At 45.5% G+C, this 27,759-nt stretch overlaps 1 protein-coding gene across 1 annotated transcript in view; it reads right to left on the minus strand.

Moving 5' to 3' along the window:
- The window catches only part of igsf11 (immunoglobulin superfamily member 11), a 94,516-nt gene that overhangs the window by 52,186 nt on the left and 14,571 nt on the right, over window positions 1-27,759 (minus strand). Inside the window, exon 2 of the mRNA XM_060074332.1 lies at window positions 13,328-13,357. Within this exon, the coding sequence (XP_059930315.1) occupies window positions 13,328-13,357 (30 nt within the window). The remainder of the gene's footprint in view (window positions 1-13,327; window positions 13,358-27,759) is intronic.

Genomic DNA, 27,759 nt, shown 5'->3' on the forward strand with positions numbered 1-27,759 from the left:
ATAACGTCTGCTTGAAAAAAAACGACTACGATTAAAGCAGAAGATGTCCCCTCTTGTCTCGCATACAAAATCCCTCATTAGCAGGACAGGTGCTTGTTTTTACGACCACATTATCATCTGGGGAATGGAGTCCTCAAACCCGGACTCACCTTCAGTCGATTCCTCAAATCATGTAGGATTCAGGCACCTCATCATGGTTTCTGCATGAATAAATTATTGATATCATTACCGCAGCAGTCGTCCTCTATGCTTTCATCTAACAAGCCTAGCGTTACGACTCTACAAGGCACTACCATGAAAGTGCATCAGCCTCAGATCATGTCGACGTCTCTTTGAATATGCAGACTTGTTTCTAAGACGCCACAGCGAACCCTGTTCCAGTGGTGCAGGGGGGGGCGGGGGGGGGGGGGCGGCAGGCCGGAGCGCTTGTGTTAGAGAGTAGGAGTGTTGCGATGTCTCCGTCTGCGATGAATGAACGTGGAGGTAATCTCTCTCCAGGGCCCCCAGTACTAGTCGGGTGTCCATCTGGGAGATTCGTGGCATAAATATTCCCTTTAACTTTTACCTTTCACTTTTATGCTCCAGTACCTATGATGTAGTTACAAAAGGAGGGAGTCGGCACCCATTCCCTGTCCTCTTTTACCGGGGAACCAGCCTGAGGCAAGAACACACACGCATGAGAGACGAGAGAGAGGAGGGGGGAGTGGGGAGAAAGAGAGAGGGAGAGGGAGAGGGAGAGGGAGAGAGAGAGAGGAAGCAGTGGTACATTGGGAGAGAGCGAAAGAGGGACATCTGAAGAGAACTCACCCAAGGCAACAGAATTGCCCAGTGAGTGTCGGAGGTAAAACAGATGGAACTACACAAAAAAAATGGTTTTCAGAAGAAGTCGTTTTGGGGAAAGACATCCGAGTCAAGCTGTTGAAACCAAGGAAAAACACCCTTGAGCGTCACACACAAACACAGACACACTTCTACAATGAATGATAAAATGCAGCAGAGCCGAAATCGTTTTTGCCAGGAATTTGTATGAGGAAAAGGAAGATTAAAAATAATAAATCACTTGTCGTCCTTCAGACCGTGAAAACACAACGCAAAGGCAGTCTATGCAAATACTGTATATTGAAATGTCTGAATTGGGTCAGGACCAGTCCACAAACACTATTACAATACATTTGTTACATGTCAAATCTAGCCTTGTTTTTCTATTGCCTAGCAGGATAGATATGCTTGTCAGCTCACAACCGGAGTCTCGTTTCTCTCCGTCATCTGAGACAGAAAGTGTCTGCAAAGCACAGGAGGTCTGTAAGTGTCAAGAAAAAGGGGCCAAGTCAAAAACCGGCTTCTGCTTTGTTCCTCGAATGAACATTTGTTCCCAAAAAAACCCTGCTTTATGTGAATCAAATGTATTGACTTAACTTAGCGCAGTGTTTTATCTAGTAGAAGTAATAAATAAATAATGCTACCATCAAACACTGGGGCGCGGCGCAGGGAGAGTGGAGCCTCGTTTGTTATGCTAATTAAATGCACGCTCCCTAACTGGATATGAATAAAATCATCTACCTCAAGCTCCCCTGAGGTATAGGCCTCCCTTGGCGAGCAAGGACTTCCTGTGGTTCAGGAAATAACCAGAGGGGGACTCCGCCTTCAAACACATCGCCGCATATGAGACGTAAAAAATAAATGAATCATCAAGCACTTTCGCATGTAGGAGCTGCATGGACCAACCCCAGATAAGGAAAAGGAATGAATGTTTGGTAACGACACGTTACATTCACATCACGTCTGACTCATCCGCAAACATATTTCACGAGACCAAGTTGCGAGCAAAATAAAAATAACGGCGAACCAAACAGTTTGGTCATGTTTTGGCAGTTTTCCTCCCCCATATTGTTCCCGCCATGAGTCAGGCAAGCCTGTGTGGCTCAGACAGATTGAGCCTCCCTCTCCCTTCGAGAAACCCTTCATATGGCTGGAGATATGGACCGTATCAGACATTATGGTAGCCTGCCTCAGAGACCTGCCACTCACCATATTGGTGCGATGTGCTAATTGAGGCACTGACACATGAATCATGGGAGTATTGTTATTATTATAAACATTTGGATGACGACAACGTCTGCTCTCCCCACACCTCTCGGATGTCAGCCAGTCACCCATCATTATCCGTTTATTTCTAGATAGACGACCCAAACAACACTGCTGTTGCTGTGTAAGAGAGAGAGAGACAGAGACAGAGAGAGAGACAGACAGAGAGAGAGAGAGACACACAAATGTACGCACACACACACACACACACACACACACACACACACACACACACACACACACACACACACACACACACACACACACACACACACACACACAGAGAAAGAGAGACAAACACACATGCACACATACACAGACAGACAGAGAGAGAGAAAAAGTGAATCAGAGAACCCAAAACAGGTGAAGAAAGAGGGACATCTGAACAAAAACCCCCCGAGGCTGCACAACTTGCCCAGCAAGTGTCGGAGGTGAAACCGACAGAGAGAGCGCGTGAGATAGAGAGAGAACAATTCTGACCCACCCCACTGGCCTGATGCACTTGTTTCTGACCAGCATCAAATATTCCGTTGATGTCACGAGCGCAGGCTCGCAAAGGAAACAAACAACCAAAGGACACCACGGCTGCTGCTGCTGGTACCTGCTGGCCATGCATTCGTCTTTGCCATGGAGGATCCACCCCGGGGAGCGGTGATGCGTCCACTGGGACGACCGGCAGGCCGCCGCTGGCCTCTGTGGCGTCCCCCACCCCCCCCATAATGAATCAAATTAAGTGGAATGTCAGCGGGGCCATCGGAGCGCCAACGCCGCGGCTTCCACACCGTGCCAAGGTGAAAGAAACGCTTTGCGTTCGGCCATTCGTCTCTGCCCAACACCCCCCCCCCCCAGAACATTTTTATTAATGAATAATATAAACGGGAAGTTATGAAAAGGAATAGGACAGGAAGGAAGTGGAGGAAAGGGCGGGAAGGCGGGCGAACAAAAGAAGGAAGCCAAATCCAATTTGAGGGTGGAATCTCTCTTCCGATTCAGCGGGAGGTGGAGGGCCGGGCCGGGGGGGGGGGGGGTTTGAGGGAAATATATGCATAGGTATTGCATTCCAAGGGATATAATATCCCCCACCCACCACCACTATCACCCCCACAACCAGGGACCCTCCCTCTCCCTCTGAGGACAGTAATGGAATACATAAAGGCAGTGTGATGAGAGGGGCCCGGCTCCTGGTCGTACAGACAGCAACGACTACAGACAAACCTCTGATATGCGGATGATATGCGGCCCGGGCAGAAGGGAGGACATGAAAGAGTTGGACGGGGGGAACTTAAATGAACTGCCAGCCATGTTAGAGTTGAGGAGCTGTGATGCCATGCTTGGGTCTCAGGCGTGAGTGACTTTAGTTCATTTAAATTTCATTTCTTTATGGGCAACCGGCTTCTTTTGACTATTTAATTACATTTTTTATTTTTATATGATGTTCTATTTTGTGCTTTGATGGCCTATCCATACGTATATAGCCAATAGACCATTACAATGGAAATCCCTTAGAATGGACAGATTTCACTTATGGGGCATTTTATGATCTGTTTGTTGGGATTGATCTCTTTAATCTGAGCACCGATGCTCTTATAGACAGAATTAAGCTTTAGGTTAAGCTTGTCGGGCATTTAGTTCCAGATTTAGATGTTTCAGTATGCAAATCTGTGACGGACAATGGAGGGAGTTGCATTGTGGGTGGTCTCCGAAGACAGGACAGAACACTGAAGCAGGAGGCCTTAAAAGCGGCATTATGAATCGGCCCTTCACCAGGAGTGAATATATCAATAGGTATTGCTGATCACATGGAAAACACCCACCTCCATGATAAAGAGGAGGATAACAACGGAGGACAACCATATTGGTTCTGTAATACAGAGCATCAATCTCCGCAGCGCAGGAAAATCCTATGATTTACAGCAAACAGAGAGAGAAGCTTAGAGAGGAGGGGGGGGGGGGGCACCAGAGTGAGTGAGATCGAGAGAGATAAAGAGAGACAGTGAGAGAGACACAGAGAGAGTGGAAGAGTAAGATTATCCATAGCCTTTCTATGTCGTTCTAATCCATACTTGACTATATTGTCGCCAGGGGCCCAAAGACCATAAATCGGACCCGTGACACATTATATAGCAACACTTAGCGGAGAAATGGACGAGCCGGTGTGTGTGGGGGGCATTACAGAGTCCTCCAGGGTAATCCGTCTCCCTCGCAGCAGACAGATAAGTGCGATTCCATGAGTACCGGAGCCAAGGGCAGCACGAGCAAGCCTTCGCTCTATTGGCATTTTATTTTTATTTGACTTGACCGTGACGAGTGCTGGCCCAGATGAAGTGGGATCCCATGTCACGCCCCTCGGGGAATCCTAACCAATGACATGTCAATACACTGCGCCGTAAGGTTGTGACATGATAATCCCCCCCCCCCGTCCCGGGGTGGTTGTGAGGGACGATGACCTGTCCCCGTCCCGGGTTCCCCACCACATTTATCGCGCCTTAAAAATAGACAAACAGGACTCCACACACTGCCAGCGTCCTCCTGCCTGTGATACCTCAGCCGGTGTCACCCAAGTCAGGGTCACTGTAAACACAACGCTCAACGTTGTGCCCTACGTGAACTTTTCATTGGGTTAGTGGGGAGGTGGGGGGGGGGGCTGTATACTATATGGGACAGAATTCAGCCACTGGGTTCCCTACCCCAGTGCACGGAGCCACAGTGTCTGGAGATGGTGGTAGGGAGACCATGAGGCCCCAGCCATATCCATCACCCGGGCGTAAGCCCCAACGGTGTGTCCAACGGCCACGAAGCAGGGAGATGGGCCGGGGAGAGGGCGGGTGGGCGCAAGGCGGAAAGATGAATAAGAAATGCTGCAGCAGACCAACTATATATAGCAGGTAATCTGTCATCTGGGCTTTTTGGTCGTCCTTCATCTCTCCCTACTTTGCTGCGAGGAGTGAGGGATTGATGAGGGAGGGGGGGGGGGGGGGGGGGGTGGAGGGGAAGAGGGATGAACGACGACAGTTCAGAGAGGGAAGGGACATGCGCGTGTGCGTGTCTGTGATGGCTGTGTGCGTGTGTGTCTGTGATGGCTGTGTGCGTGTCTGTGTGTGTGTCTGTGATGGCTGTGTGTGTGTGTGATGGCTGTGTGTGTGTGTGATGGCTGTGTGTGTGTGTGATGGCTGTGTGTGTGTGTGATGGCTGTGTGTGTGTGTGATGGCTGTGCCTGCCTGCCTGCCTGCCTGCCTGCCTGCCTGCCTGCCTGCCTGCCTGCCTGCCTGCCTGCCTGCGTGCGTGCGTGCGTGCGTGCGTGCGTGCGTGCGTGCGTGCGTGCGTGCGTGCGTGCGTGCGTGCGTGCGTGCGTTCATCATAAAGAATGAAACAAGCAAAACAATATTTTGGGCGGCCGTGCCCTTGTGCGATCCATCCCCAGGAAGAGTAGCCTTCCCCTGGAGGACGGAGCAGTGATTACATGGCAGGCCCCAGTCTGACTACTGCCTGCTCCGCATAGCGGCGGGGGGGAGACGGCGCTTCAATGACTCTTCAGCGCTGACAGCTCAGACTACGTGGCTCCCAGATCAGTCAGAAGACAAAATACATGTCTACACACACACACCACCGCACCACAGGTTTACGCACACACAGCACAGACAGGCACCACCCACCCACACACAGAATGAGACGCACACTCAGCACACGCACACACACACACTCAGCATTCCGCGGGAGGGTGTTGAAGGAGCTAATGTTATTGTGTTGTCAACCAGAGCACCTTTCTCCACGGACACAGGTTGGCTTTGTGGACACTTCTGAGGAGGAATGAAGAGCAGGATGAAAGACGGCAGCGAGGAGTGGGCAGAGAGAGAGAGAGAGAGAGAGAGAGAGAGAGAGAGAGAGAGAGAGAGAGAGAGAGAGAGAGAGAGAGAGAGAGTGGGAGCGAGAAGGGGGATATTAGAGGATGAGAGCAGGCGTTGGTAGATGATAAAAAAGAATGGAGGGGAGACATTTGATTGGCTGCACACGTGGACACTCACACACACACACACACACACAAAGGAGCCCGCACAAACACACACATAGGGAATGAAACAAGGGGGCGCCAGAGAGATCAAGAGGAAGGGAGCGAGCGAGAGATCACACACGATCAAGAGAGAAAGTGGGAGAAAGAAAGAGCAAGAGACCGAGAGAGAGAGCATCGAGTGAGAGAGTGAGGGCAGACTAAGCAGAGGGTCCAGATTAGGCAGGGGGTCCTGACTTAGAATGGGGTCCTGAATAAGTAGAGGGTCCTGAATAGGCAGGGGTCCTGACTAGGCAGAGGGTCCTGACCAGGAAGGGGGTCCTGAGCAGGCAGGGGGTCCTGAGCAGGCAGGGGGTCCTGACAAGGCAGAGGGTGCTGCTGATCAGGCAGGGGGTCGTGACTAGGCAGCGGATCCCGTCAGGGTTGTGGAGCCAGGCGGGCAGCGGCTCGAGTCAGCAGGAACACTCTGATACATGCAGCATGAGATCATTAAAAACACCCTGACATCCATCCATGGTAGGCTTTAACCAGCGAGCCCGATCCGGGAAACATTCCCGGTGAATTATTCAAAGGGGGTGTAAATAAAATATATCCCGGAGACCTCACCTTTAAAAGGAAATATGGAAGCAGGGCATTTTTTGCATATCAGTAATCGGCCCTTCCAAGTTTTGACAGTTGCAGATATCGGTTATATAAGAGAATTGGAAGAAAACGCACCCAAGCTTTTGGTTATTCCCATTAATGTTCAGTGGGAAGGTGCTGAAATGGAATAACTTATCAGCGTGTTTGTCTCTCCAAGATGAGACAGAATTAATCCCTTCTCCAAAGCGTTGAGGAAACCGTAAAATAAATCTAACTCCATCGTCTTCCTAACACCACCCCCACGGTTATCCTTTAGAAATGACCTCGACAGGCATATTACTGACCATTCATTTCCCCATGCATAACAGAATATACCCAATGTTTATTGCCATTTCCCCTCTGCTATAATAATGTCATACATATTGCATGAGCTGTCTAAATCAGGCCCAAAACAAATAGGGAAATCAATTGTAAGATTGCACACAGGCACACACACACACACACACACACACACACACACTCAAAAACACACACACACACACACACACACAAACACATAAAAAACACATACACACACACACAGGTTGCCAGAAGCATTTATTTTACTTGGAAGTCGTCAGCATCGTGACTGAAGCTCAGATACCCTTGATGTCCACATATGTAGCAGGGTTTCAAACGTGCGTCACATTCCAACGTGTTTATGTGGCCTAGAAATTGAAATGAAAAGCATCAATGATCCAAAGCAGGTGTAACTCATGTCAATTAGTTACTTCGGTTCACAGTGGTGTTTATGGCAAATGCCAGGCTCAGCGTGGCATTTTTTATAATTAGGGAAATTCCAGCTTCACAGAAAATGTTGTGAGGAGCGTATTCTCTTTGAGATGCGAGACAAACATGTGTTTCTCCCTCTAGTGACAGAGTTGTTGGCTTGCCACCGGTCATCCATTTAATTCTTTGTCTCCCAAACACTTTCTTTATAAACTTTGGCTGGCTGTCCATCACATCCCGTCTCCCTGCCCCTTCCTCGCCTCCATTTATTTTCCGTCTGGCCACATTTCCTGTCGTCTCGCTCTAATCAATTATTCTCCTCTGCTATCCCTCTTCTGTTGCCACCTGTGTGTTGGCCTTCCACACATGTCCTCCGTTAGTCAACTGGGTCAAACGCGTGGCGTCATTCAATCAGTCGGTCAGTCAGACGGAGAGTTAGTAAGTCAGAGCGCGTGTGTGTGTGTGCTTGTGTGTCTTTGTGTGTGTGAATTGGTTTGCGCGCGTGTGTGTGTGTGTGTGTGTGTGTGTGTGTGTGTGTGTGTGTGTGTGTGTGTGTGTGTGTGTGTGTGTGTGTGTGTGTGTGTGTGTGTGTGTGTGTGTGTGTGTGTGCGTGCGTGTGTGTGTGTATCTTGCAGATTGTATTACACAAACATGGCACATTCTAAATCAACCCCTCTGACAACCGGAGCTTGTTGTGCTCTGTACAGCAAACCAGAGAACACATCTAAGATTTAGTTTCGCACACTGAAGACAACAATGTCCTCGTTGTGGAGGTCTGCCTCGTGTCAAGCTCCCTCCCCAAATGGAAAGTTGAGCCCTTTGATGAACAAGAAAACACAAACAACGCAATGCAAATAATTGATGAATACAAATTCAAAATCAATCATCCTCTTCTTTCTATGCACCATTCTGGACTACAATACTAGAATCAAAACTGTTACTATTTCCAGACATCTGGAATATTTGATCAGACTTGAAAACAAAAAATGTTGTGTGTCTTTCACTGTCGATTCAGGTCACCTCACTGCCAAGTGTATTCTGTTGTTACAGAGCCGTTCTTTGAACCGCCGCTAACTGCATCCATGAGTCTCCCCTGCTAACTGCAGCTAGGTCTCGAATTTGCAGACTTGTAGATGAAACAATTAATGACGCCGCTACCGACAGCGATTAGGAGAGCACAAGCACTTAAAGTCTGTTCCTCGCTCACTGATGTTAGCATCTGCTCGCTTGCGCACAATAATTAGCATGTAGGTGAGGTACCTTTGTCTGCAGAGCGGCAGAGTAAAATAGGGCACTACCTTGTGGGTACTTTGCAAAAGGATGGAAAGAATAGAATAGAATGGAAAAGTGGTGCCGCTGCATAGCACTTAGAAGTTGATTTGAGATCAAAGTTCTAATGTTCCAACTCTCTCTGAGAGAACAGCTCCTTTTAAATAGCCCAAGGCTTCAGGTCTGGCCCCTCACTAACTCTGAAGCACGCACTGCAAATTCCAACTGGTGTGTGTTTCAACTTTCAACCTTTCACTTGATTAAAGTTGGGTTTCGCTAAACCACCTTCCAAGGCCCAGGCTATATGAAGCATCAGGTTCATAGCTCTTGTTTCGATCGGGTGGTGTACTTGGATTTCATGACCAATGGTGTGATTTGAGGTTGAAGGATGTCAAAGAGGTGCTAGTTTGAGATGAATGCTGACCTGCCAATAAACAGTAACACACGAGTATGTACGATGTGGGTTTGTGAGTGTGAGTGTGAGAGTGCGTGTGTATCAGGTTGTTCAACATTTTGCATATTTGAATGGAGTCAATGGAGAGAGAATGTGACATAGAGACAAAATGAAAGAAAAAAAAAAGTGAGAAAAATAATGAAAGAGAATGAGAGAAATAAGGAATAATAGGCATTATAAGGCAACTCCCACGCCAAAAGATATCCCAAAAACCCAATGCTGGTGAGCTCAGAGCAAATGCTTAAGTGTCAATGCATTATTTCATCATAACAGCTGTATCAAATGTATGAGATGTGCATACAGGTACAGGTAGATGATGAAGCAGTAGGAAAGACTAAGCCTTTAAATCGGCAAAAATACAGATACGACGTATTGGGCGTAAGCAGTGGACAATTCTGTCACTTCCTTCAATATTGTTGGCGATGGAGGACGCGAGGGAACATTCGGAGTCAGCGTCAGCAATCCAGTCACATTTCACCTCCGCACCACTCTTCTTCTGTGTTCCTCTACCCGGCTCCAAAGCGAGGCAAAAAGACTTGCAAGACTTTCCAATCAGGGTACATTAATCAACCATCAATTAACATTAGTGAATGCAGTAATAAGCATTAACTTACAATTAACTCACTGTTTATTTACAGTCAACTAATGGTCTAGTAATCTTTCACTCATTTTAACTAATGGTGTTCATGTTGTATGGGGGTGGCTTGTTCCTGCGGGACACTAGTAATGCGTGGCTAATCAGCTGACAGCTAATAGATAACGCTGTCCAATCAAACGCACAAACAATTGTTGCATGACTAACTGCATTAACTATTGTAAAGTAATGGTTAATTAATGTACCCGAAAACCTCTACTCACTTCCAGAAGAGAATTCTTCTTTTGCTGTTTTTTTCTCATTAACGTTGTCCAAAACCTTCCTATAAAACTCTTAAAATAAAGTGCATGCCTTTACTGACTAAGACACATTCCCACACATAGCAGCTCTTCTCTCTCTTTTCTTCTTCTCTCTTTTCATTCTTCCCGCCCTTTTCCCCTCATTGTTCTCAGCAGCTTAAGACCTGAGTGTTCATTAGAGGGTGTGTGTGTGTGTGTGTGTGTGTGTGTGTGTGTGTGTGTGTGTGTGTGTGTGTGTGTGTGTGTGTGTGTGTGTGTGTGTGTGATGGACTCTCTGAGATCCTCTTTATTATCTGTGAAACTGCGGACTACATCTCTAAGCTGATTAGCCCTAAAGCTGCCTTTCGTAGCATTTCAATTAGGGCCGTCTTTGGGTGTGTGAATATGGCCAAGGCAGACTCAACGTGTTCATTACCTTAAGCACTTGACGGCGACCTAAGCACTTGGTAATCATAGCGCCGTATGACAATGGCCACGCGGTACAATGGCTCTACATCCATACAGAAACTCAATGTAAAATACATTATGTAGATGGTTTCATTGGGTTTACACTGCATGCCACCCTTATTTTGATGGAATTAAATAATTTCTGAAAGTCTGATTATCCAGAACAACGAATGTGACCAGAGTGAGAATTAATGAAGGGGGGGGGAAGAGAGCGAGAGCGAGAGAGAGAGAGAGAGAGAGAGAGAGAGAGAGAGAGAGAGAGAGAGAGGGAGAGAGAGCTGTGGCTCCTATTGGGAATGTATATTGAAGCAAGTCGATACCAATTCACTTCCTGTTTGTGTGTGTGCGTGCCCGCGTGTTTGCGCGCATGCGTCTGTGATGTCATTAGTGACCAAGCCAAATTGTGATGATTTCAGGATATTATGAGTATCTGTTTAAGGTATCCGGCTTTACCAAATAATACCCACTTGCCCCCGTCAGAGGAGGGACCATCCCTTATTATCATCAGGTCTCTAAGTCTCTCACACACACACACACACACACACACACACACACACACACACACACACACACACACACACACACACACACACACACACACACACACACACACACACACACACACACTAATCCACTCCAATTCATTGTTAATCCAGCAGCGTGCTGCCGATGCTGGCCTGTGTCGTACACCACTGACATGGCGAGATTGAGGCGCTGATGTCATACGTCTGGTATTTCCGATGTCATTGATGTAATTGAGGTTTGCACGTCGCCGGGGTTAAAAAAAACAGAAACCCATAGGTAAGTACAACATTTTGGCCCTGCTGGTTTCTAATAATAGGCACGTGAGGTTTCCAGAAATAGAACGGCAGGCAAAATCATGCCACTCTTTCATTCATATTAGCAGTAATCCCTCCCCCTGGCTTACTAAACACTGACTATCAGTGTCACCATGCAGCCTTTTCCCTGTTCCACCCGTCCACAAAGAACACTATTTAGACCCACCGTCTGGGAGGCTGCACCCAGGGGTACGAGGTACGAGGCCGGGCAGGGTGTCGGTGGAGGAGCACCAAAGGCACGCTTGTGGAGGCCTGACAGCATATTCATTAGCTAAATTAATAATAATATCTTCATATATTAATAATATATGAATATAATAATATATCATTTATTTATCTTTTATAATATATTAATATATACTTGCGAAGCTTAGGCCTTTTTATGTGGGTTTGCGAGGGGAAAATCTTTTTTCAGTGGTGGGACTTTACGTTGGTGTGCACGAGCTTTGCGATGGTGATGCATGGCGGCGGTACGCTAGGGTACATAACACAACCGTTTTATTCTGGGGGATGCTGCTACAACGCGTACTGGGATACAATGACCCCAGTCAACGTTCAGTTAAGTCTAACTTGTGTGTGATTGTGTAAACATGCCGGGGCCACCACGGTGTCTTCACCACAGCGTTGATAGGATCCTTGTGTCTGTTTTTACCACGGTGTCTGTTATTCATTGTGATTTTATGATCCACAGTGGCGAGGCACATGGAGCCTGATCACATTATACAGAAGTACAGACCGGGTGCATACAGAAGGAGTCTTTCAGTCTGCAGGGGGTCTGAATGGAGGCCGTCATCTGACTCAATGGAAGGAGATTCCAGATTACGATTGGTCAGGCTGGAGGGGAAAAGCAGGGGGGTGGGGTGGGGCTGTCCGTAAACATGTGGGAGGAAGGGGACGAGGGGAGGAGAGAGAAAAGGACAGCGGTCAGGAGACATTGTGACCTTCAAAGAAACGCTTTCAGAAGTCCCATGGATGACGGATCAGAAAGAAAGAGAGAATGAAAGAGACAGAGAGAGGAAGAGAGAGAGAGAGAGAGAAAGAGAAAGCTAAATGGACAGAAAGAGAGAGCAAGAGAGCGAGAGAGAGAAAGAGAATTGAGAGGTAGAAATATATATATATTGAGAGAGAGAGAGAGAGAGAGAGAGAGAGAGAGAGAGAGAGAGAGAGAGAGAGAGAGAGAGAGAGAGAGAGAGAGAGAGAGAGAGAGAGAGAGAGAGAGAGAGAGAGAGAGAGAGGAGAGAGAGAGAGAGAGAGAGAGAGAGAGAAATGAACAGAAAGAGAGAGCGAGAGACAGAGACGTAGAGAGAGACAGTAGGAGATTGAGAGGGAGAGATACTGAGCGCTCCAACGTAGTGGAGGAGACAGCAGATGGAGGGGATTATTCTGGACTAAAATACTCTGGGATCCACGCAGGGAAGGCTGCAGATACAGACCTCTACAGAAGCCATCTGAGCCGGGATAGACAGAGAAGACACACAGCTACTGTAGTTCCCTCCATCGCTCGACAGATGCAGCTCGGATGGCAGGCACATTATTTGGACAACTACACCAAACACAGTGTTATATTCGTGTATACTTTGAATGTGTCAAAATAAAACAGGGTATTTGGTTCCTTTGACTAAAAACAAAAGCCACACTACATATGAATACTGCTAGACATGGTGTCTAGCCGTCTAAATTCAACATCCAGCAGGTCAGACTACCTATCCAGCTGCTCACACACCTGTGTTTATCCAGGTTTTTCATCATTTTTCAGTATGCGTTAATATGACGATGAGGGGGATTGGCCCTGCATGAGATTGTGTCCACAAATAACATGCCTCCCTGTGATTTGCATGTGCTTTGCTTTTTGTTTTAATTAGCCATGAAAATCCATCGACACATCGCAACACATACTCAATCGCAACAGATCATCACCGTTGGTGTCAACTTTTAAACTAAGATGAGACACATGAATGAGAAAGCAAAGAGATTTGGTTTTACCTTTTGCTGTATTCAGATCAAATCTGGAACCTGTGGAAGAAGGAGAGTACAAATTAACAAAGGGGCTGCGTTCGGACACAGACAATAACAAAAGACCATTAGTCGGACACCCTAGTGACGAAGCAATCTGAAAAGAAAATCGACAGCGCTGCTATTCTCCTATGGTAGGAGCGAATTGGCAGAATGACTCCGTTCCTAGGGGGGACAGGGCCTGTAATTGTCTATTGAGCCGTGCCACTCAAGGCCTGTTTTTATGTTCCCTGAAAAGGTACTAATTGTTAGTACATTCAAGCCTCAGCATCAGTGTAGGCGAGGACATGTATTGACGAGTAGAGTGTGTGTGCAGTGTGCACGTGTGTGTTATTGATCAACCATCTATCCCCCAGGATGCGGGAACAGTTGGTTATATCCTGCTCTTGGCAGAGAATATTATTGCCCACGGATCTATATCATCAACATAGGCACAGCCAGCGAAGGCATATGTCACACTTTACCTGCGCACAGCACAATTGTCATGCTCTATACAGAGAGCACCTCCATTACAGATTCTCTCTCTCTCTCTCTCCCCCCCTCTCCCCCTCTCCCTCTCTCCCTCTCTCTCTCTCCCCTCTCCCCCTCTCTCTCCCCCTCTCTCTCCCCCTCTCAGAGGGAGATCAGTCGTCTGCTGGATGAGGGCAGATCAATGGTTTTTCCAACAGACAATATGGTCATCATTGATCAGGTCATTATGATTGGCAGCGATTGAACTCCCCCTCTTCACCTCCCCTCAGCTGGACACACACCAGCACCATGGCACCAATTCCGTGGTGATCAGGGCCGGCTGAGGCCTGCTCACCCTCTAGCGCTTTAGGGCTATAACTCCCACGGTCTCCAGTGTGAGAGCAGACACCTTTTTATACTTGAGACTATAAGTCAGACATAAAAGTCACAATGTTCTCTTTCCACCGAGAGCGATGGGCTATTGTTAGCCGGCTGTAAAGGGCATAAGAGTATACAAGAGTATACATGTATCGGTAGACCTATTCAGATCATTGCTGGCGTATTGCACGATTAAAGGGGTAGTTCGGAATTTTGGACATAGGGCCTGATTCCCAAGTGAGCATTGGTATTCTTTATCATTGGAGACAGTTTTCAACACATTTCATTCAGTCCTTCTAGTTGCAGAGTTCGCTCGTGCTAGGCTAGCGCACGGCAACGGGCAATGCTAGCCTGCTATTAGAAACAGTCTTACCCACTCCACAGTACACCCGAGGTAAATCAATTATAACGCCAGACTATAGATTTAAATGTCTGTGTTGATAGAATAATGTTAGAAATAAAACTAACCTTGCATCGCATGAATCATCGAGGGACTACTTGCTCAGCAGAAGCGGAATTTTACTATGCGCCGGTTAGTTTTGTAACCGAATCACGACAGAAGAACGTAAACAGAGAAGCGTGGGACAGAAGCGCAATTGAACGACTAGGCAACATGGTGGTTCAGTGTGCTTTTAGAAATTGTGGAAATATACGCTACAGATGGGCACCACAAAGTTTCCACCAATTTCCAGTGCGAGATCCAGAAAGGACTCAACTGTGGCTTGTTGCTGCTGGCTTGGACATCAAAACACCGGCTCGTACATGTACTGTTCGTTGAATACAACAAATTGCTCATAGTCGTCTTCAAAAGCAGATGCATCGCTAAGTCCTCCAAACGTGGCCATATCTTGTTAATTGAATACGCTAATAGAATTCCTTCGTTCACTGTACTCTGCGTTTGTAGCAATGACAGCGGCAGGTAAACAAACTAGAGCCGGTAACCTAGGTATCAGTCCGCCGCTGCCGTAGCGTAGTACCAGGAATTTAACACTGCTGCTGTGACCCAGCAATTCCCTCAAAATGCAATGCAATGCAAGGTTGGTTTTATTTCTAACATTATTCTATAAACAGACATTTAAATTTATAGTCTGTCGTTATAATTGATTTACCTTGGGTGTACTGTGGAGTGGGTAACACTGTCTTTAATAGCAGGCTAGCATTGCCTGTTGCCGTGCGCTAGCCTAGCACGAGCGAACTCTGTAACTAGAAGGACTGAATGAAATGTGTTGAAAACTGTCTCCAATGATAAAGAATACCAATGCTCACTTGGGAATCAGGCCCTATGTCCAAAATTCCGAACTACCCCTTTAATAATGAATTCAGCAGGGCGGCTTGGTGGCTCTACTCGAAGTGTGCTATCCAGGGAGGGAACACGCCTTGTAGCGCCTTGTAGGGGATCCACTCCCACCTCCGTCCCCTGTGGGGTGTACATATTAGGGTAGCATCAGATCTAGTGCATCAGGCAATAAGTATTTCAGCTCTGCCTGAAGTTCAGGATCTGGTGGAGAGTTCTGACGATGTCCTAATATACACCGTACCTATGCCACATGTCGCTTCCTCTATACGTCAACACACTTTCCTGTCTCACTCCCCTGTCCACTTCATAAAAGGCAAAAAAGCCTACATTTTTTTTCCTAAAAAACATCAAAGAATTAGGCAGGATTTTAAATGTTTCGTACGCCTTCCTAACACAGTGTGCTTCCGACCGGGAGCCCACCATCACAGGCCGCTTGTCCCAAAATGTACACAACACAAACTAACATAGAAATGCATGTTCACACACACACACACACACACACACACACACACACACACACACACACACACACACACACACACACACACACACACACACACACACACACACACACACACACACACACACACACACACACACACACACAGAAACCCATGCACGGATCCACACATCCACACACTATCACAATCCCACAGACAGAAGCCCATGCACAGATCCACACATACACACTCACACACACAGAAACCCATGGACGGATTGCAGACAATCACACAGACAAATCTTCCCCCGAAAACCCCTCAATTACAGCCCATCAAACTAGCAAGGCCGGCATCGGGAGGCAGCTGCAGCACAACAAACGGAGCTCATATCAGCCACGGAGACGGGAGCCCTGCTCCCCCCAGTCGGTTTGAACATTCACTGACAGATGCCGCTCGCGCTCTGATAACAGTCTCCCCAGCATCACCACGGTGGCTGACTGGCATTGATCAGTGACATTTTGCTAAGCGGCGCTACGTGTTTGAAATCCGTAACCCTCAGACTGGGCAGGGCTCGAGACGTGCAGGGCTCGCCTTTGGGAAAGAGCATTTTGAATGTACAAGAATGGGAATGTTCCCCGCTGTTGCAGAAGCTGAATTAATCTATTCTTAATTTGGTTCTGGTTTTGTGGTTGTCGTGTTTGTGACTTGGTGTGTAAAGTGAAATCTTAGAATGATATGCCGTGTTCGCATGCTAGATACTAAACAGGAATGTTCTTGGTGGTCAGGTGACCAGCATCGACAACACAGAGGCACTGAGGTGAGGTTGGGAATACAAATAACAAATGATAACCAACACATTAACAGACACACACAGACATACACACACTAACCCATTTACCAACACACGCCTATATTCATTTGACACACCATCCGACATACACACAGACCCAACTAGTACAATACATTTGTGTGAGCCCAAATGCGCATATGAATGCATAAAATAGTGATCTCCTATACTCAAATCAGTTGCAGAAAGAAACAAACACAGACTCACAGACACACACACATACACACATCTAAGGTACAAATCTCATTTTGCACCCCATGGATGTAGTTTGAGTGAGACTTTCTATTTCACACATGAAAGAACCCACATCTGTGGCCGTGGTTCATGATTGTGCATGCGAGACATGTCCTGCCAATCAACGTCAACGTTATATAGTAGATTCCACTAAACCCATCACGTACCATGTGTAAAGAAAACCAGCATGTTGTGAAGCATGAAAAGGTCGGTCCTTGGTTGTTCTCAAAATAAACAACATTGTGTGTGTGTGTGTGTGTGTGTGTGTGTGTGTGTGGTGTGTGTGTGTGTGTGTGTGTGTGTGTGTGTGTGTGTTAGGGATGGGCAAAATGATTCTTTTCCGGGAACTAGTTCTTTCAGTTCAGTTCACTATAACGATTCGTTTATTTGATTCGGTCGTTTTGATTCGTTCGTTACGTCAGATTACATCTTAAAAAAAAAAAATATATATAAATATATAATTTATTTATTTTTTTAATTGGTCATGGGGTCCGGATAGGACCGTCAAGACCGCAGTCCGCCGTTTGGAGATGCCTGCTATATAGTATATCGAACGTCCCACAATATTTATACCACTTGCTTACTCTCTATATTTCATTCATGGTTTTACATTTATAATTTTATTTTACTTTACATTTAATTCTTCATTGTTCAGGCATTACAGAACTTGCATGGTCATAAATAAAAAATACGAACTGCAGTTTAATTTCTTTGTTTGTTCTTAAATTGATGTAGAATGGAGCAAAGACTCCTGGGATTGGGAAATGCGTTTATCCAATAAACAGATGGAGGGTTAGGCAGACAGAGAAAGCGCGCATATTCGACGGTACCGCCTTGTCATTGGTTTACCCAGGTGCCATTCCAACACCATTGCTACCTCTCATTGGCTGAATCTTTGAGCACGTTGTAGACTCAATCAATATAAGTCGCGGGGAGACGGAGCTCTGTTCGTTTGTATATTTTATTTTCGTGACCATATGTTTGGTTTATGTTAAAAAAAAAGAATCAAAGAACCAGTTCTTCTTGTTTTGGGGAACCAGTTCTTGTCGTTCACGTTCGGGATTCGTTCGTTGTAACGAATCAGTCGCGACCGACACATCCCTAGTGTGTGTGTGTGTGTGTGTGTGTGTGTGTGTGTGTGTGTGTGTGTGTGTGTGTGTGTGTGTGTGTGTGTGTGTGTTGTGTGTGTGTGACAGGGACACGATCGTGGCTGACGGTAGCATGGGAAAGAACTCTAGGAAATGTGTAACCGAGCGCAGCAGACTACACACACAAAACCTCCGGACACTATTTATTGATACTTTTTTTATACCCTTTTTTTTTTACATAAACACTTTCTTTTTTAAGGTTTGCTAACACTAAACTTTGTGTGTTAATCACTGTGTGTTTCTGTGTCTTTCTTATTTGACAGGTAATACACGCATATAAGGTCCCGGGGGAGTGTGCAAACACACACGCACACCCACACCCACACACCCACCCACCCACCCACCCACCCACCCACCCACACCTCTGCTCCCCTAACGCTACACCTGTCATATATACATCTCCAAGACGCAGGGCAGAAATCATTCCATCACTTGCTATGCAGCAGGCCATGACCAATTCTACAGAAAACACTGGATGGTCTGGAGCAAGGCATTGTGGGAAATCCTGAGCGGAGGGAAAGAAATGACCAGAGAGGAAATGGAAAACACTTGCACATACACAACAATACAGTTATTTTGTCTGTCCGTCGGTCTGGTTGAGACCCTCATGAGACAGGTTTGTGTTAACCTACTAATGTGGTATTGTTGCAATAATAGCACAATGTGCAACATACATTATGATTTGTTGTTTTGAAATTACTTTTTCACATTTCCTTTTCAAAACCCACACAAACACATTAGACACTATATCCAGCTTAAAGGCACCCAGTGCAACTTTCGAGGCTTAAAAATAAACATTCAATTTCTAGTCTTTTTTACACGTAGTAAGTTTCAATAACTCCATACCATTACATACCGACATTTAAGCAGCAAAGATGAGACGTCGTTGTGTGGTGAGAACTGATACAAAATCGATAACAACAACAATGCCGCCATTTTCTTTATTTTTTGTAACCTACAATAAATAAAGCAGGCTTCCAGTCAATGGAAAAAATGGCTTCTCCCCACCGGCGATTGTTGTTGTTTACGATTTTCTATCAGTTCTCACCACACAACGACGTCTCATCTTTGCTCCTTGAATGTCGATATGTAATGGTATGGAGTTATTGAAACTTACTACGTGTAAAAAAGACTAGAAATTGAATGTTTATTTTTCATTGAATGTTTACATAAAGTTGCACTGGGTGCCTTTAATACTATATAATAGCAGGCTGTCGCACAAGTTACTCAAGTTGGTCAGTGCGCATGTGCTAAGCAGCCTGCAGCTCACCCATACACACACAGCACGCACGAACGCAAACACACTGGCTCGTGCTGACTGACGCAAACGTTTCAAGACAAAGGCAGAGCAGGACACTGCATAACTGCACACACGCACGCACAAACATACACGCCAAGCGGCCTGCAGCTCACGCACAGACAGCACGCGCGAACGCACACATACACCGCACGCACGCACATACACACCGCATGCACACACAGACCGCACGCACACACACGCACGTTGAAAGACAACGGCAAGATCGATCCCTTATCCCGCGGCGCAATGTCTTGCGATATTGATATCCCCCCCTCCCCCTTCTGTCTGTTTTAACGGCGTCGCCGTCGACAAACTCTCCCAGGTAAGACGTTCTGTCTTTAGGTCGTAGAAATTGCGATAAAAGAAGTGAAGAGACAATTTCTCACCTCAAAAACGTTAAATTCAAAGATCGTGCCGACCGGGATATCAACACACAAGTCACGTGATCTTAAAGGGGTAGTTCGGAATTTTGGACATAGGGCCTGATTCCAAGTGAGCATTGGTATTCTATATCACTGGAGACAGTTTTCAACACATTTCATTCAGTCCTTCTAGTTGCAGAGTTCGCTCGTGCTAGGCTACGGGCAATGCTAGCCTGCTATTAAAAACAGTGTTACCCACTCCACAGTACACCCGAGGTAAATCGATTATAACGCCAGACTATAGATTTAAATGTTACCCACTCCACAGTACCAATCATTTGCAATATATATTCATTAGCAGAGAGAAAAAGCCTTTAATTTTCTCGTCATTTTCTGACTTTCATTTTCTTTTAATCTAGGATTTTCATCAGAGCGGAAAAATAGCTATTTAATTTTCTGACAGTTAGAAAGGATTATAAATATATATTTCTGTCGTTTAATTATTATGCCCGTTGACTTGCGCTAGCCTAGCACGAGCGAACTCTGCAACTAGAAAGACTGAATGAAATGTGTTGAAAACTGTCTCCAGTGATATAGAATACCAGTGCTCACTTGGGAATCAGGCCCTATGTCCAAAATTCCGAACTACCCCTTTAAAGAGATAGCGTCCCTATAACACATAACGAAAACATGTCAATAACACAGTATGGTGAATTATGTCTATAGAGTCCACCACAGGACTACACTTTGTTGCTCAAATGCAATATAACTCTCCTCCTTGAGCCTCCCGAAATGTCTTTACACCTTGTTGCTCAAACTAAATATTACTATCCTTCTTGAGCCTCCCGAAATGTCTTGCGATAGTGATATCCCCCCTCCCCCCTGCAGTTGTTTTTTAGCTGTTAATTTAATATTAACAGTTAATTAAATATTATTCATTAGCTCTTTTAATTACATACTGTTCATTAAACGTGTATACTAATGCCATTTAAAATATGTATAGTAGAAAGAAAGAAAAAACACAATTGCAATACTTCAGATACATTTTTGTGCCTTAGCGCATCACATAGTTTAAACTGCAATACTTCAGATACATTTTTGTGCCTTAGCGCATCACGTAGTTTAAAGCACACTAAAAGAAATGGAAATATTTTGACCAGATTGGTGAAAAAAATGTGCAATGCAAACTCTTGGCAAGGCAAAAATACATGACTATACCGGCAACCTCCGTTCCAGAAGATAGAGTATTTTCCATGGCGGGCTTGATTGTTAATCGCCTCCGCACCCGCCTCTCCCCCTAGCACGTAGATATGTAAATTTTTTGAACAAGAATGAGTGATGCAGTAGGTTAGGCTTATGTGTTATGTTAACTGGAAATCAAATGTTTTAGACATACTGTATTCCCGTCTTTCACATAATATATTTTTGTTGTTCTGTTATATGCACTTCATGCGTTAATGCGAGGCAGGCCCATGCGCTGCAAGTGGAGTTCTGTTGATATCCAAGCCCAACAGTACTTATACTTTTTGCTGTTGTGCTTCAGTTACTTGAATCTATTCGGTTTGTGCCTTAAATTTACTTATATCTAATTTCAGTTTGTGCCTTAAGTATGCAATACGGTTCATAAATATTCTTGTCAAAAAGGATGGTTTTGTTTCAACTCGTTTCGATTCAGCATACGGATTTTGAGTGTTTTTTTCCTTCTAAAATGCTCAATAAATTGAATAAATTAGATTTGATTTCCTTATTTATTTGACTTATAGATGGAAAACGAATTCATTTGTTTAGTGAAGACCAGATCACGGAAGCCCTTCAGGCTACATTATGAGTGCGCCACACTTCTTCTTTTCTTTTTTCCTTGTTCGGTTAACTGGTTACTCAGTTTTTTATTTATAGAATATTCGAATATTGATATTCCTTCAAATGCCCATCCCTAGCAGAAAGTCTGTATTTCTCTCACCACTTCAGTGGGCGTGTTGATGACGCTTCTGCATGTCATTGAGTGGCCCCCTAAATGATAATCAGCTGTTGTCTTTTGTTTGCTGAATGGTTAAAAAAAAAAGAAAAATGTTGGCACTGCTTTCAAGAGTCTTTTTGGGTGAAGGCTAAAAGATAGATCGTATAATAACCCTAAAAGTGCACATCATACAATAAATTACAATAAATTAGTTCACGGCTGCAGGTGTATAGAAAAAGTTTATTATTATTATTATTAGTGACAAAAGTCAGCTTAACATCATAGGGTTTTCTCAGTTAAACACAGAAATCCACTACATCTGTCCAAGTGTTAGTTATATGTGAAATTAAGCAAAAAAAATACGCTCTCTTTCTCCGGTAACGCAGTCGTTCACGACGCCTTACTTCTTCGTCGTTTCTGCTATTTGTCTCCAACTCATTCTCCAAACTTTCATCGACCGATGATTTGGATTTTTATGGATGCAACGGAATATATGATGCATCATTTTAGCAACATTTAAGATGATCGCGAAGAGTTCTGCCCGTTCTGCCTCCATTTTGTCTATCGTCAAATCAAAACAAACTACAGTGACAGCGGCCACACTTATCCCGCCTCTTGCGAACTTAGACCCTATGTCATATCCCGCCCCTTGCAAGCCCACCCCCCTAAACCCCTTGTTGATTCTACTGATGTCTAAAAGATATCGATGTCCGCATATAAAGCATTAAGTGTGAAGCAACCTCAGGGTAGTATCTCCTACAAATGCGTCAAAAATGTATGAAAACGGCTTATAGGTAGAAAATTATTATGCTTGCTTCATAACGTAAGGAGGAAATTATTATGCTTGCTTCAATACGTAATAGGTGAACCAAAATGTTATAAGTTGTAACATTATAGGCAAAATGTTATTATATTATGCGCTCAGAAATGTTACATTATCGACTCGGGTTTCCACATTATTGCTATGGGTTTAATAACCTATGGGTTTAATAACCACTAGAGGTTGAGCGCGCGCAACGCGCGCGCACGGAAACTCTAGCATGGATTATAGGTGCTGCATATACATTCACTTTCCCTTAACTGTAGGCTGAGTGCGGCTGTCCCTGTGCTGTCTGAACCGATTCCCCGCCTCTGAGCCACTTTTCGTAGTATTCTCAGCCATTAACCGCGCACAACAATCATCGCTAACTGCCAAGCACGGAGCACCTTCAAGAGAATGTCAGTTGCCATGGAGACCGAGGCACACTGGCTATGCCCCCCCCCACTCCCCCCCCAGCATCTCAGTCTAAGTGTATGCCCCCCCCCCCGCCCTGCCTCTCTCTCTCTCTCTCCTCTCTCTCTCTCTCTCTCTCTCTCTCTCTCTCTCTCTCTCTCTCTCTCTCTCTCTCTCTCTCTCTCTCTCTCTCTCCTCTCTCTCTCTCTCTCTCTCTCTCTCTCTCCTCTCTCTCTCTCTCTCTCTCTCTCTCTCTCTCTCTCTCTCTCTCTCTCTGTGTGTATGCGTTCCTCTACAAGTTATTCATCCCTGTTTTCAAACAATTGTCAGTGTTGTTTACCAGGGCTACCAGTACTCAGTCTCCTAACAAACGCTGCTCATTCGCAGCTCCTCTCTGTCTCGCTCTCGCTCTTCCTGTCTCTCTCCACTGGGGGGCACGGTGGATCGCAGAGTGAGAACCTCATCCAGGGACTGACGGCGTGACAAAACCAAGAGTTAGAAAAAAGGATGTTGTTTGACAAGCGACGACTTCGGTCTGCAGATATCACGGGATGCCGTGATGCCGCTTTGGCCCCGCCCCCAATTTACTGAATGACAAGGAATCACATGCTTACACACACACACACACACACACACACACACACACACACACACACACACACACACACACACACACACACACACACACACACACACACACACACACACACACACAGACACAGATCCCCCCCACACAAATCCCACACACAGATAGCAAGTCGGAAAGCCAGATACATAGATGGTTGTGTGGAGAAATGGAGAGAGAAATGGAGATAGTGAGGGATAGTGGGGATAGACATAAGGGGGAGATGAGCAGCTGGAAGTGGTGCGATAAAGAGAGCTCCTTAAAGGCACGGCGCTCCATTGATGTGGTTTGACACTTTCAACTTCTAATACTGTTGTTCAGTGGCGGCAGGCTCTTGTTTGACTCCTCTGAAATACAAAACCCTTGCTATCTGTCCATGTCGCAGCAATCACTTTCAATCACAAGTCAGTCGTGTGTGTGTGCGCGCGCGCGCGTGCGTGCGTGCGTGCGTGCGTGCGTGCGTGCGTGCGTGCGTGCGCGTGTGTTGCAGCCGTTATCTGCCTCTTGCCTCTGCACATCTACATGGCTGATTACTGTGGCATAATGGATAATGATGTGGATTCATTGAGCTCTTGGTCGGTGTTCTTATTGCACACCAACTGCAATAAAGCTAATCCCTGCAGGCTGCCATTGGTTTAGCCCAAGAGTTCTTAGAATTGTGAGTAAAAAAAAAAAGAAAGACAGCAGTTTAAAAATAGACATGGCAGGTGAATGTTATCAGAGGCGATGTGACCTGTGTTTGAGTGTTTTTGTTTGTGTGTTTATGTGTTTTGTGCGTGTGTGTGTGTGTGTGTGTTTACACGTCAATCTGATGGAAGAGTCTTTGGAACCATATGGAATCCCTGCTAGCTTTGCATGTGGTCTCATCCACGCTGTCACCCCTAGGTTTTCCCTACTCTGTCTCCTGCTCACAGCCCCAGCCGTCTCCCGGTGGGAATGAAACAACAAAAGAACAACAAGAGGCAAAAGGTCCCCGAATGAAATATTCAGCTGGAAAACGGTGATCTTTACCGAGGAGATTCAATGTTTAGGTTCAGTCTGGATGCTGGTTTGGAGCCAACTAATAACAACCAGCAGATTCGCTGTGTTTCTTAACACCACTGTTGAACAACTATTAAAATAGATATTTTCACACATGATTTCATGCCTCATGTTGCTCACACCTGATGTATCTTTCTGCTTCCCTGAGTCTTAAAATGGGCCTGTTGGTGTTAAGAAGCGATGTTATTCTTTGCGGAGAATGATTTGTTTGTTTAATGTTCCAGCCTCGCGATCCTCCAAGGCCCTAACCTAGATTACAGCACAAAGACTATTAATCATTGATGATCAAACCTTTTTATTATTGCTCATCTATAATTAATCTGCACAATAATCAAAAGCATGTAGATCATGCGATTCAAAAATATGTTTGATATCCATTTTAGGGAAGAAATATATAATAATTAAACGACAGAATATATATTTAGAATCCTTTCTAACTGTCAGAAAATGAAATAGCTATTTTTCCGCTCTGATGAAAATCCTAGATTAAAAGAAAATGAAAGTCAGAAAATGACGAGAAAATTAAAGGCTTTTTCTCTCTGCTAATGAAAATATATTGCAAATGATTGGTACTACCCCACAATTCAACCAATTTCTTTAAATCTTGTTCTTAGAATGCAGAGGTTAATGCATGGGTTAAAGTCTAGCAGAAGGTGGATCAGGGCAGGGACCTAAGGGTAATGCAAAATGTTCCCATAATTGTGCGGATGTTCACATCAAGAGCAGTTCATTATCACAGAGGTGGGAGCAGGACCCATGAGGGCAATTAGACCTCCGTCTGCGTGAACCCAGGGTCTTTACAAACCCGCCCTGCAAGACAACCTAAACACACACGTAAGAGCCCTGCACACACAACACGTACATGCTGTGATAATGACCAACACACCGACATGAGCCAATGGTAATAAAAACAACACACACACACACACACACACACACACACACACACACACACACACACACACACACACACACACACTTGGTGTTGTGCCAAGGATGTTACTACTCTTCAGTGGCCAATTGGAGGTGTACTCCCCTCAGAAACACAAACATACAAGCAAGGCAGATGCCGCTGATGGCTGTGAATTAATCTCAGGTCACGATTGAATGCGAATATGTGTCAATGAGTAAATAAGCACAGTGAGACAGACAGGGCTACATTTTTCAGCCTGGCACAGACCACATATTAAGAACTACAACTCCCAAGATGCCAGCCCTCTTCCACCCTGGTTATCGGAGGTAGAGAGACCTCTCCATACAACACAATACAAGTAGCACCTTGTGTGCCCCTGGGCTCTGTATGAACACACGTCCCCCTGTAGCCCGGGGCACGGGGCCTTTAGGACAAGGCACAGGCAGACCCAGAGTCGATCACCGTTGACATGACGATATGATTCATGACTCATGAGGCATTATGACGTGATATGTTATGTGACATGGGCCTAGCACGGCCCCATATGGCCTCCTGGGCGCCGAATGATGGTGTGACCACAAGTCGCTATGGAGTCACACACCATTACCACTGTGGACGGCTGGGTGCCAAAATAACACTGGTCATTTTAACCACTTTCTCATGTTGAACCCAGCATTTCAAAGCACTGACGCACGTACTGACGCACGTGTCCTCCTGAAAAACGGTAGCGGATACTTGGTTCATACGCTGCGAAACAGACATTAAAATCCTCTTCATGTGCCGCCTCATCCGTTCCGACCAAAACTCCCAGATTGCGGGGCTGCGTTTGGAGGGCTGTGCGCAAACCGTGGAGGAAATCAACCGACGACGCGTTGGTTAAACCGACGACGCGTTGGTTAAACCAACGAGGCGACACAAGAAGTCGATTTAAAGGGGACATATTATGCCACCAGGTTTCAGTGTGATTAGCCTTACAAGCCGTTTCGAAAATCGGCCCCATATGACATCACTAGTGGGCGGGTCCACCTAAATCTGTACTGTTAGATGAGCAACGTTTACTTCAGTCTACTGGGTAGGCTGGTAGACTGATCTATCCAGCACAGATCTAGGTGGACACGCCCACTAGTGATATCATATGGGGCAGATTATCTAAACGGCTTATAAGGCTAATCACACTTCCACCTGGTGGTATAATATGTCCCCTTTAAATGGTTGTTTCCCATCATGTCAATACCGTATAATTTCTCCGTAACCACAGCGATTTAAATAAGGACTCTTGCATCAGTACAGTGATTGGGCCCTTCCAAACCACCAATTCGACATTGGAAATTGGTCACTTGTGTTCAATACATGATGATATGGCGCGCAGGAGAAACAGATATTTTAAGAAGTTTAAACTTGTATAAACTATCAACATTTACCCCTTCTAAGTAATAAAAAAGCTGCAAGGTGCGGTTCCATTATTTTTCAAGTATTCAAATAATGTCAAGTGTAGAGTGGTAAAATAGTAGGTCTCGCAGCCTTCCAATGCGTTCCTTTGTCAAACAAACAAACAGATGTGTTGAACGCCGCCCCCCTTTTATGGTTTCCTATAGACCTTTAAAGAGCATCTGGACTTCCTACAATCTTTACCAAGAGTAAATGTCAGAATTATTAAAGGGGACATATTATACCACCAGGTGGAAGTGTGATTAGCCTTATAAGCCGTTGAGAAAATCTGCCCCATATGATATCACTAGTGGGCATGTCCACCTAGATCTGTGCTGGATGGATCAGTCTACCAGCCTACCCAGTAGACTGAAGTAAACGTTGCTCATCTACCAGTACAGATTTAGGGGGACGCGCCCATTAGTGATGTCATATGGGGCAGATTTTCGAAATGGCTTGTAAGGCTAATCACACTCAAACCTGTTGGTATAATATGTCCCCTTTAAGCCTTCTGCAATCTTACTTATTTCTACTCATACTTCGCACATCTGCACACGCACACCAAGTGCACACATTAAAACAAACGACAGCGTCTTCAAGCACATTTAATGAGAATGGGCAAAAGGGTTCACTTCCACCTCAGGCTATGTGGGCTTTTAAATTGGTCCCAGTGCGCTGTGGGAGTTTGTACCGCTGCCTGACCTATAGCTCCTGCCCGGTGTCACATGGAATTAATCTGCGTCAGCCCAATCGATACTGAAACAGTGGC

The sequence above is a fragment of the Gadus macrocephalus genome, chromosome 16 (genome assembly GCF_031168955.1).
Source record: "Gadus macrocephalus chromosome 16, ASM3116895v1".
In the NCBI taxonomy this organism is placed as follows: Eukaryota; Metazoa; Chordata; class Actinopteri; order Gadiformes; family Gadidae; genus Gadus; species Gadus macrocephalus.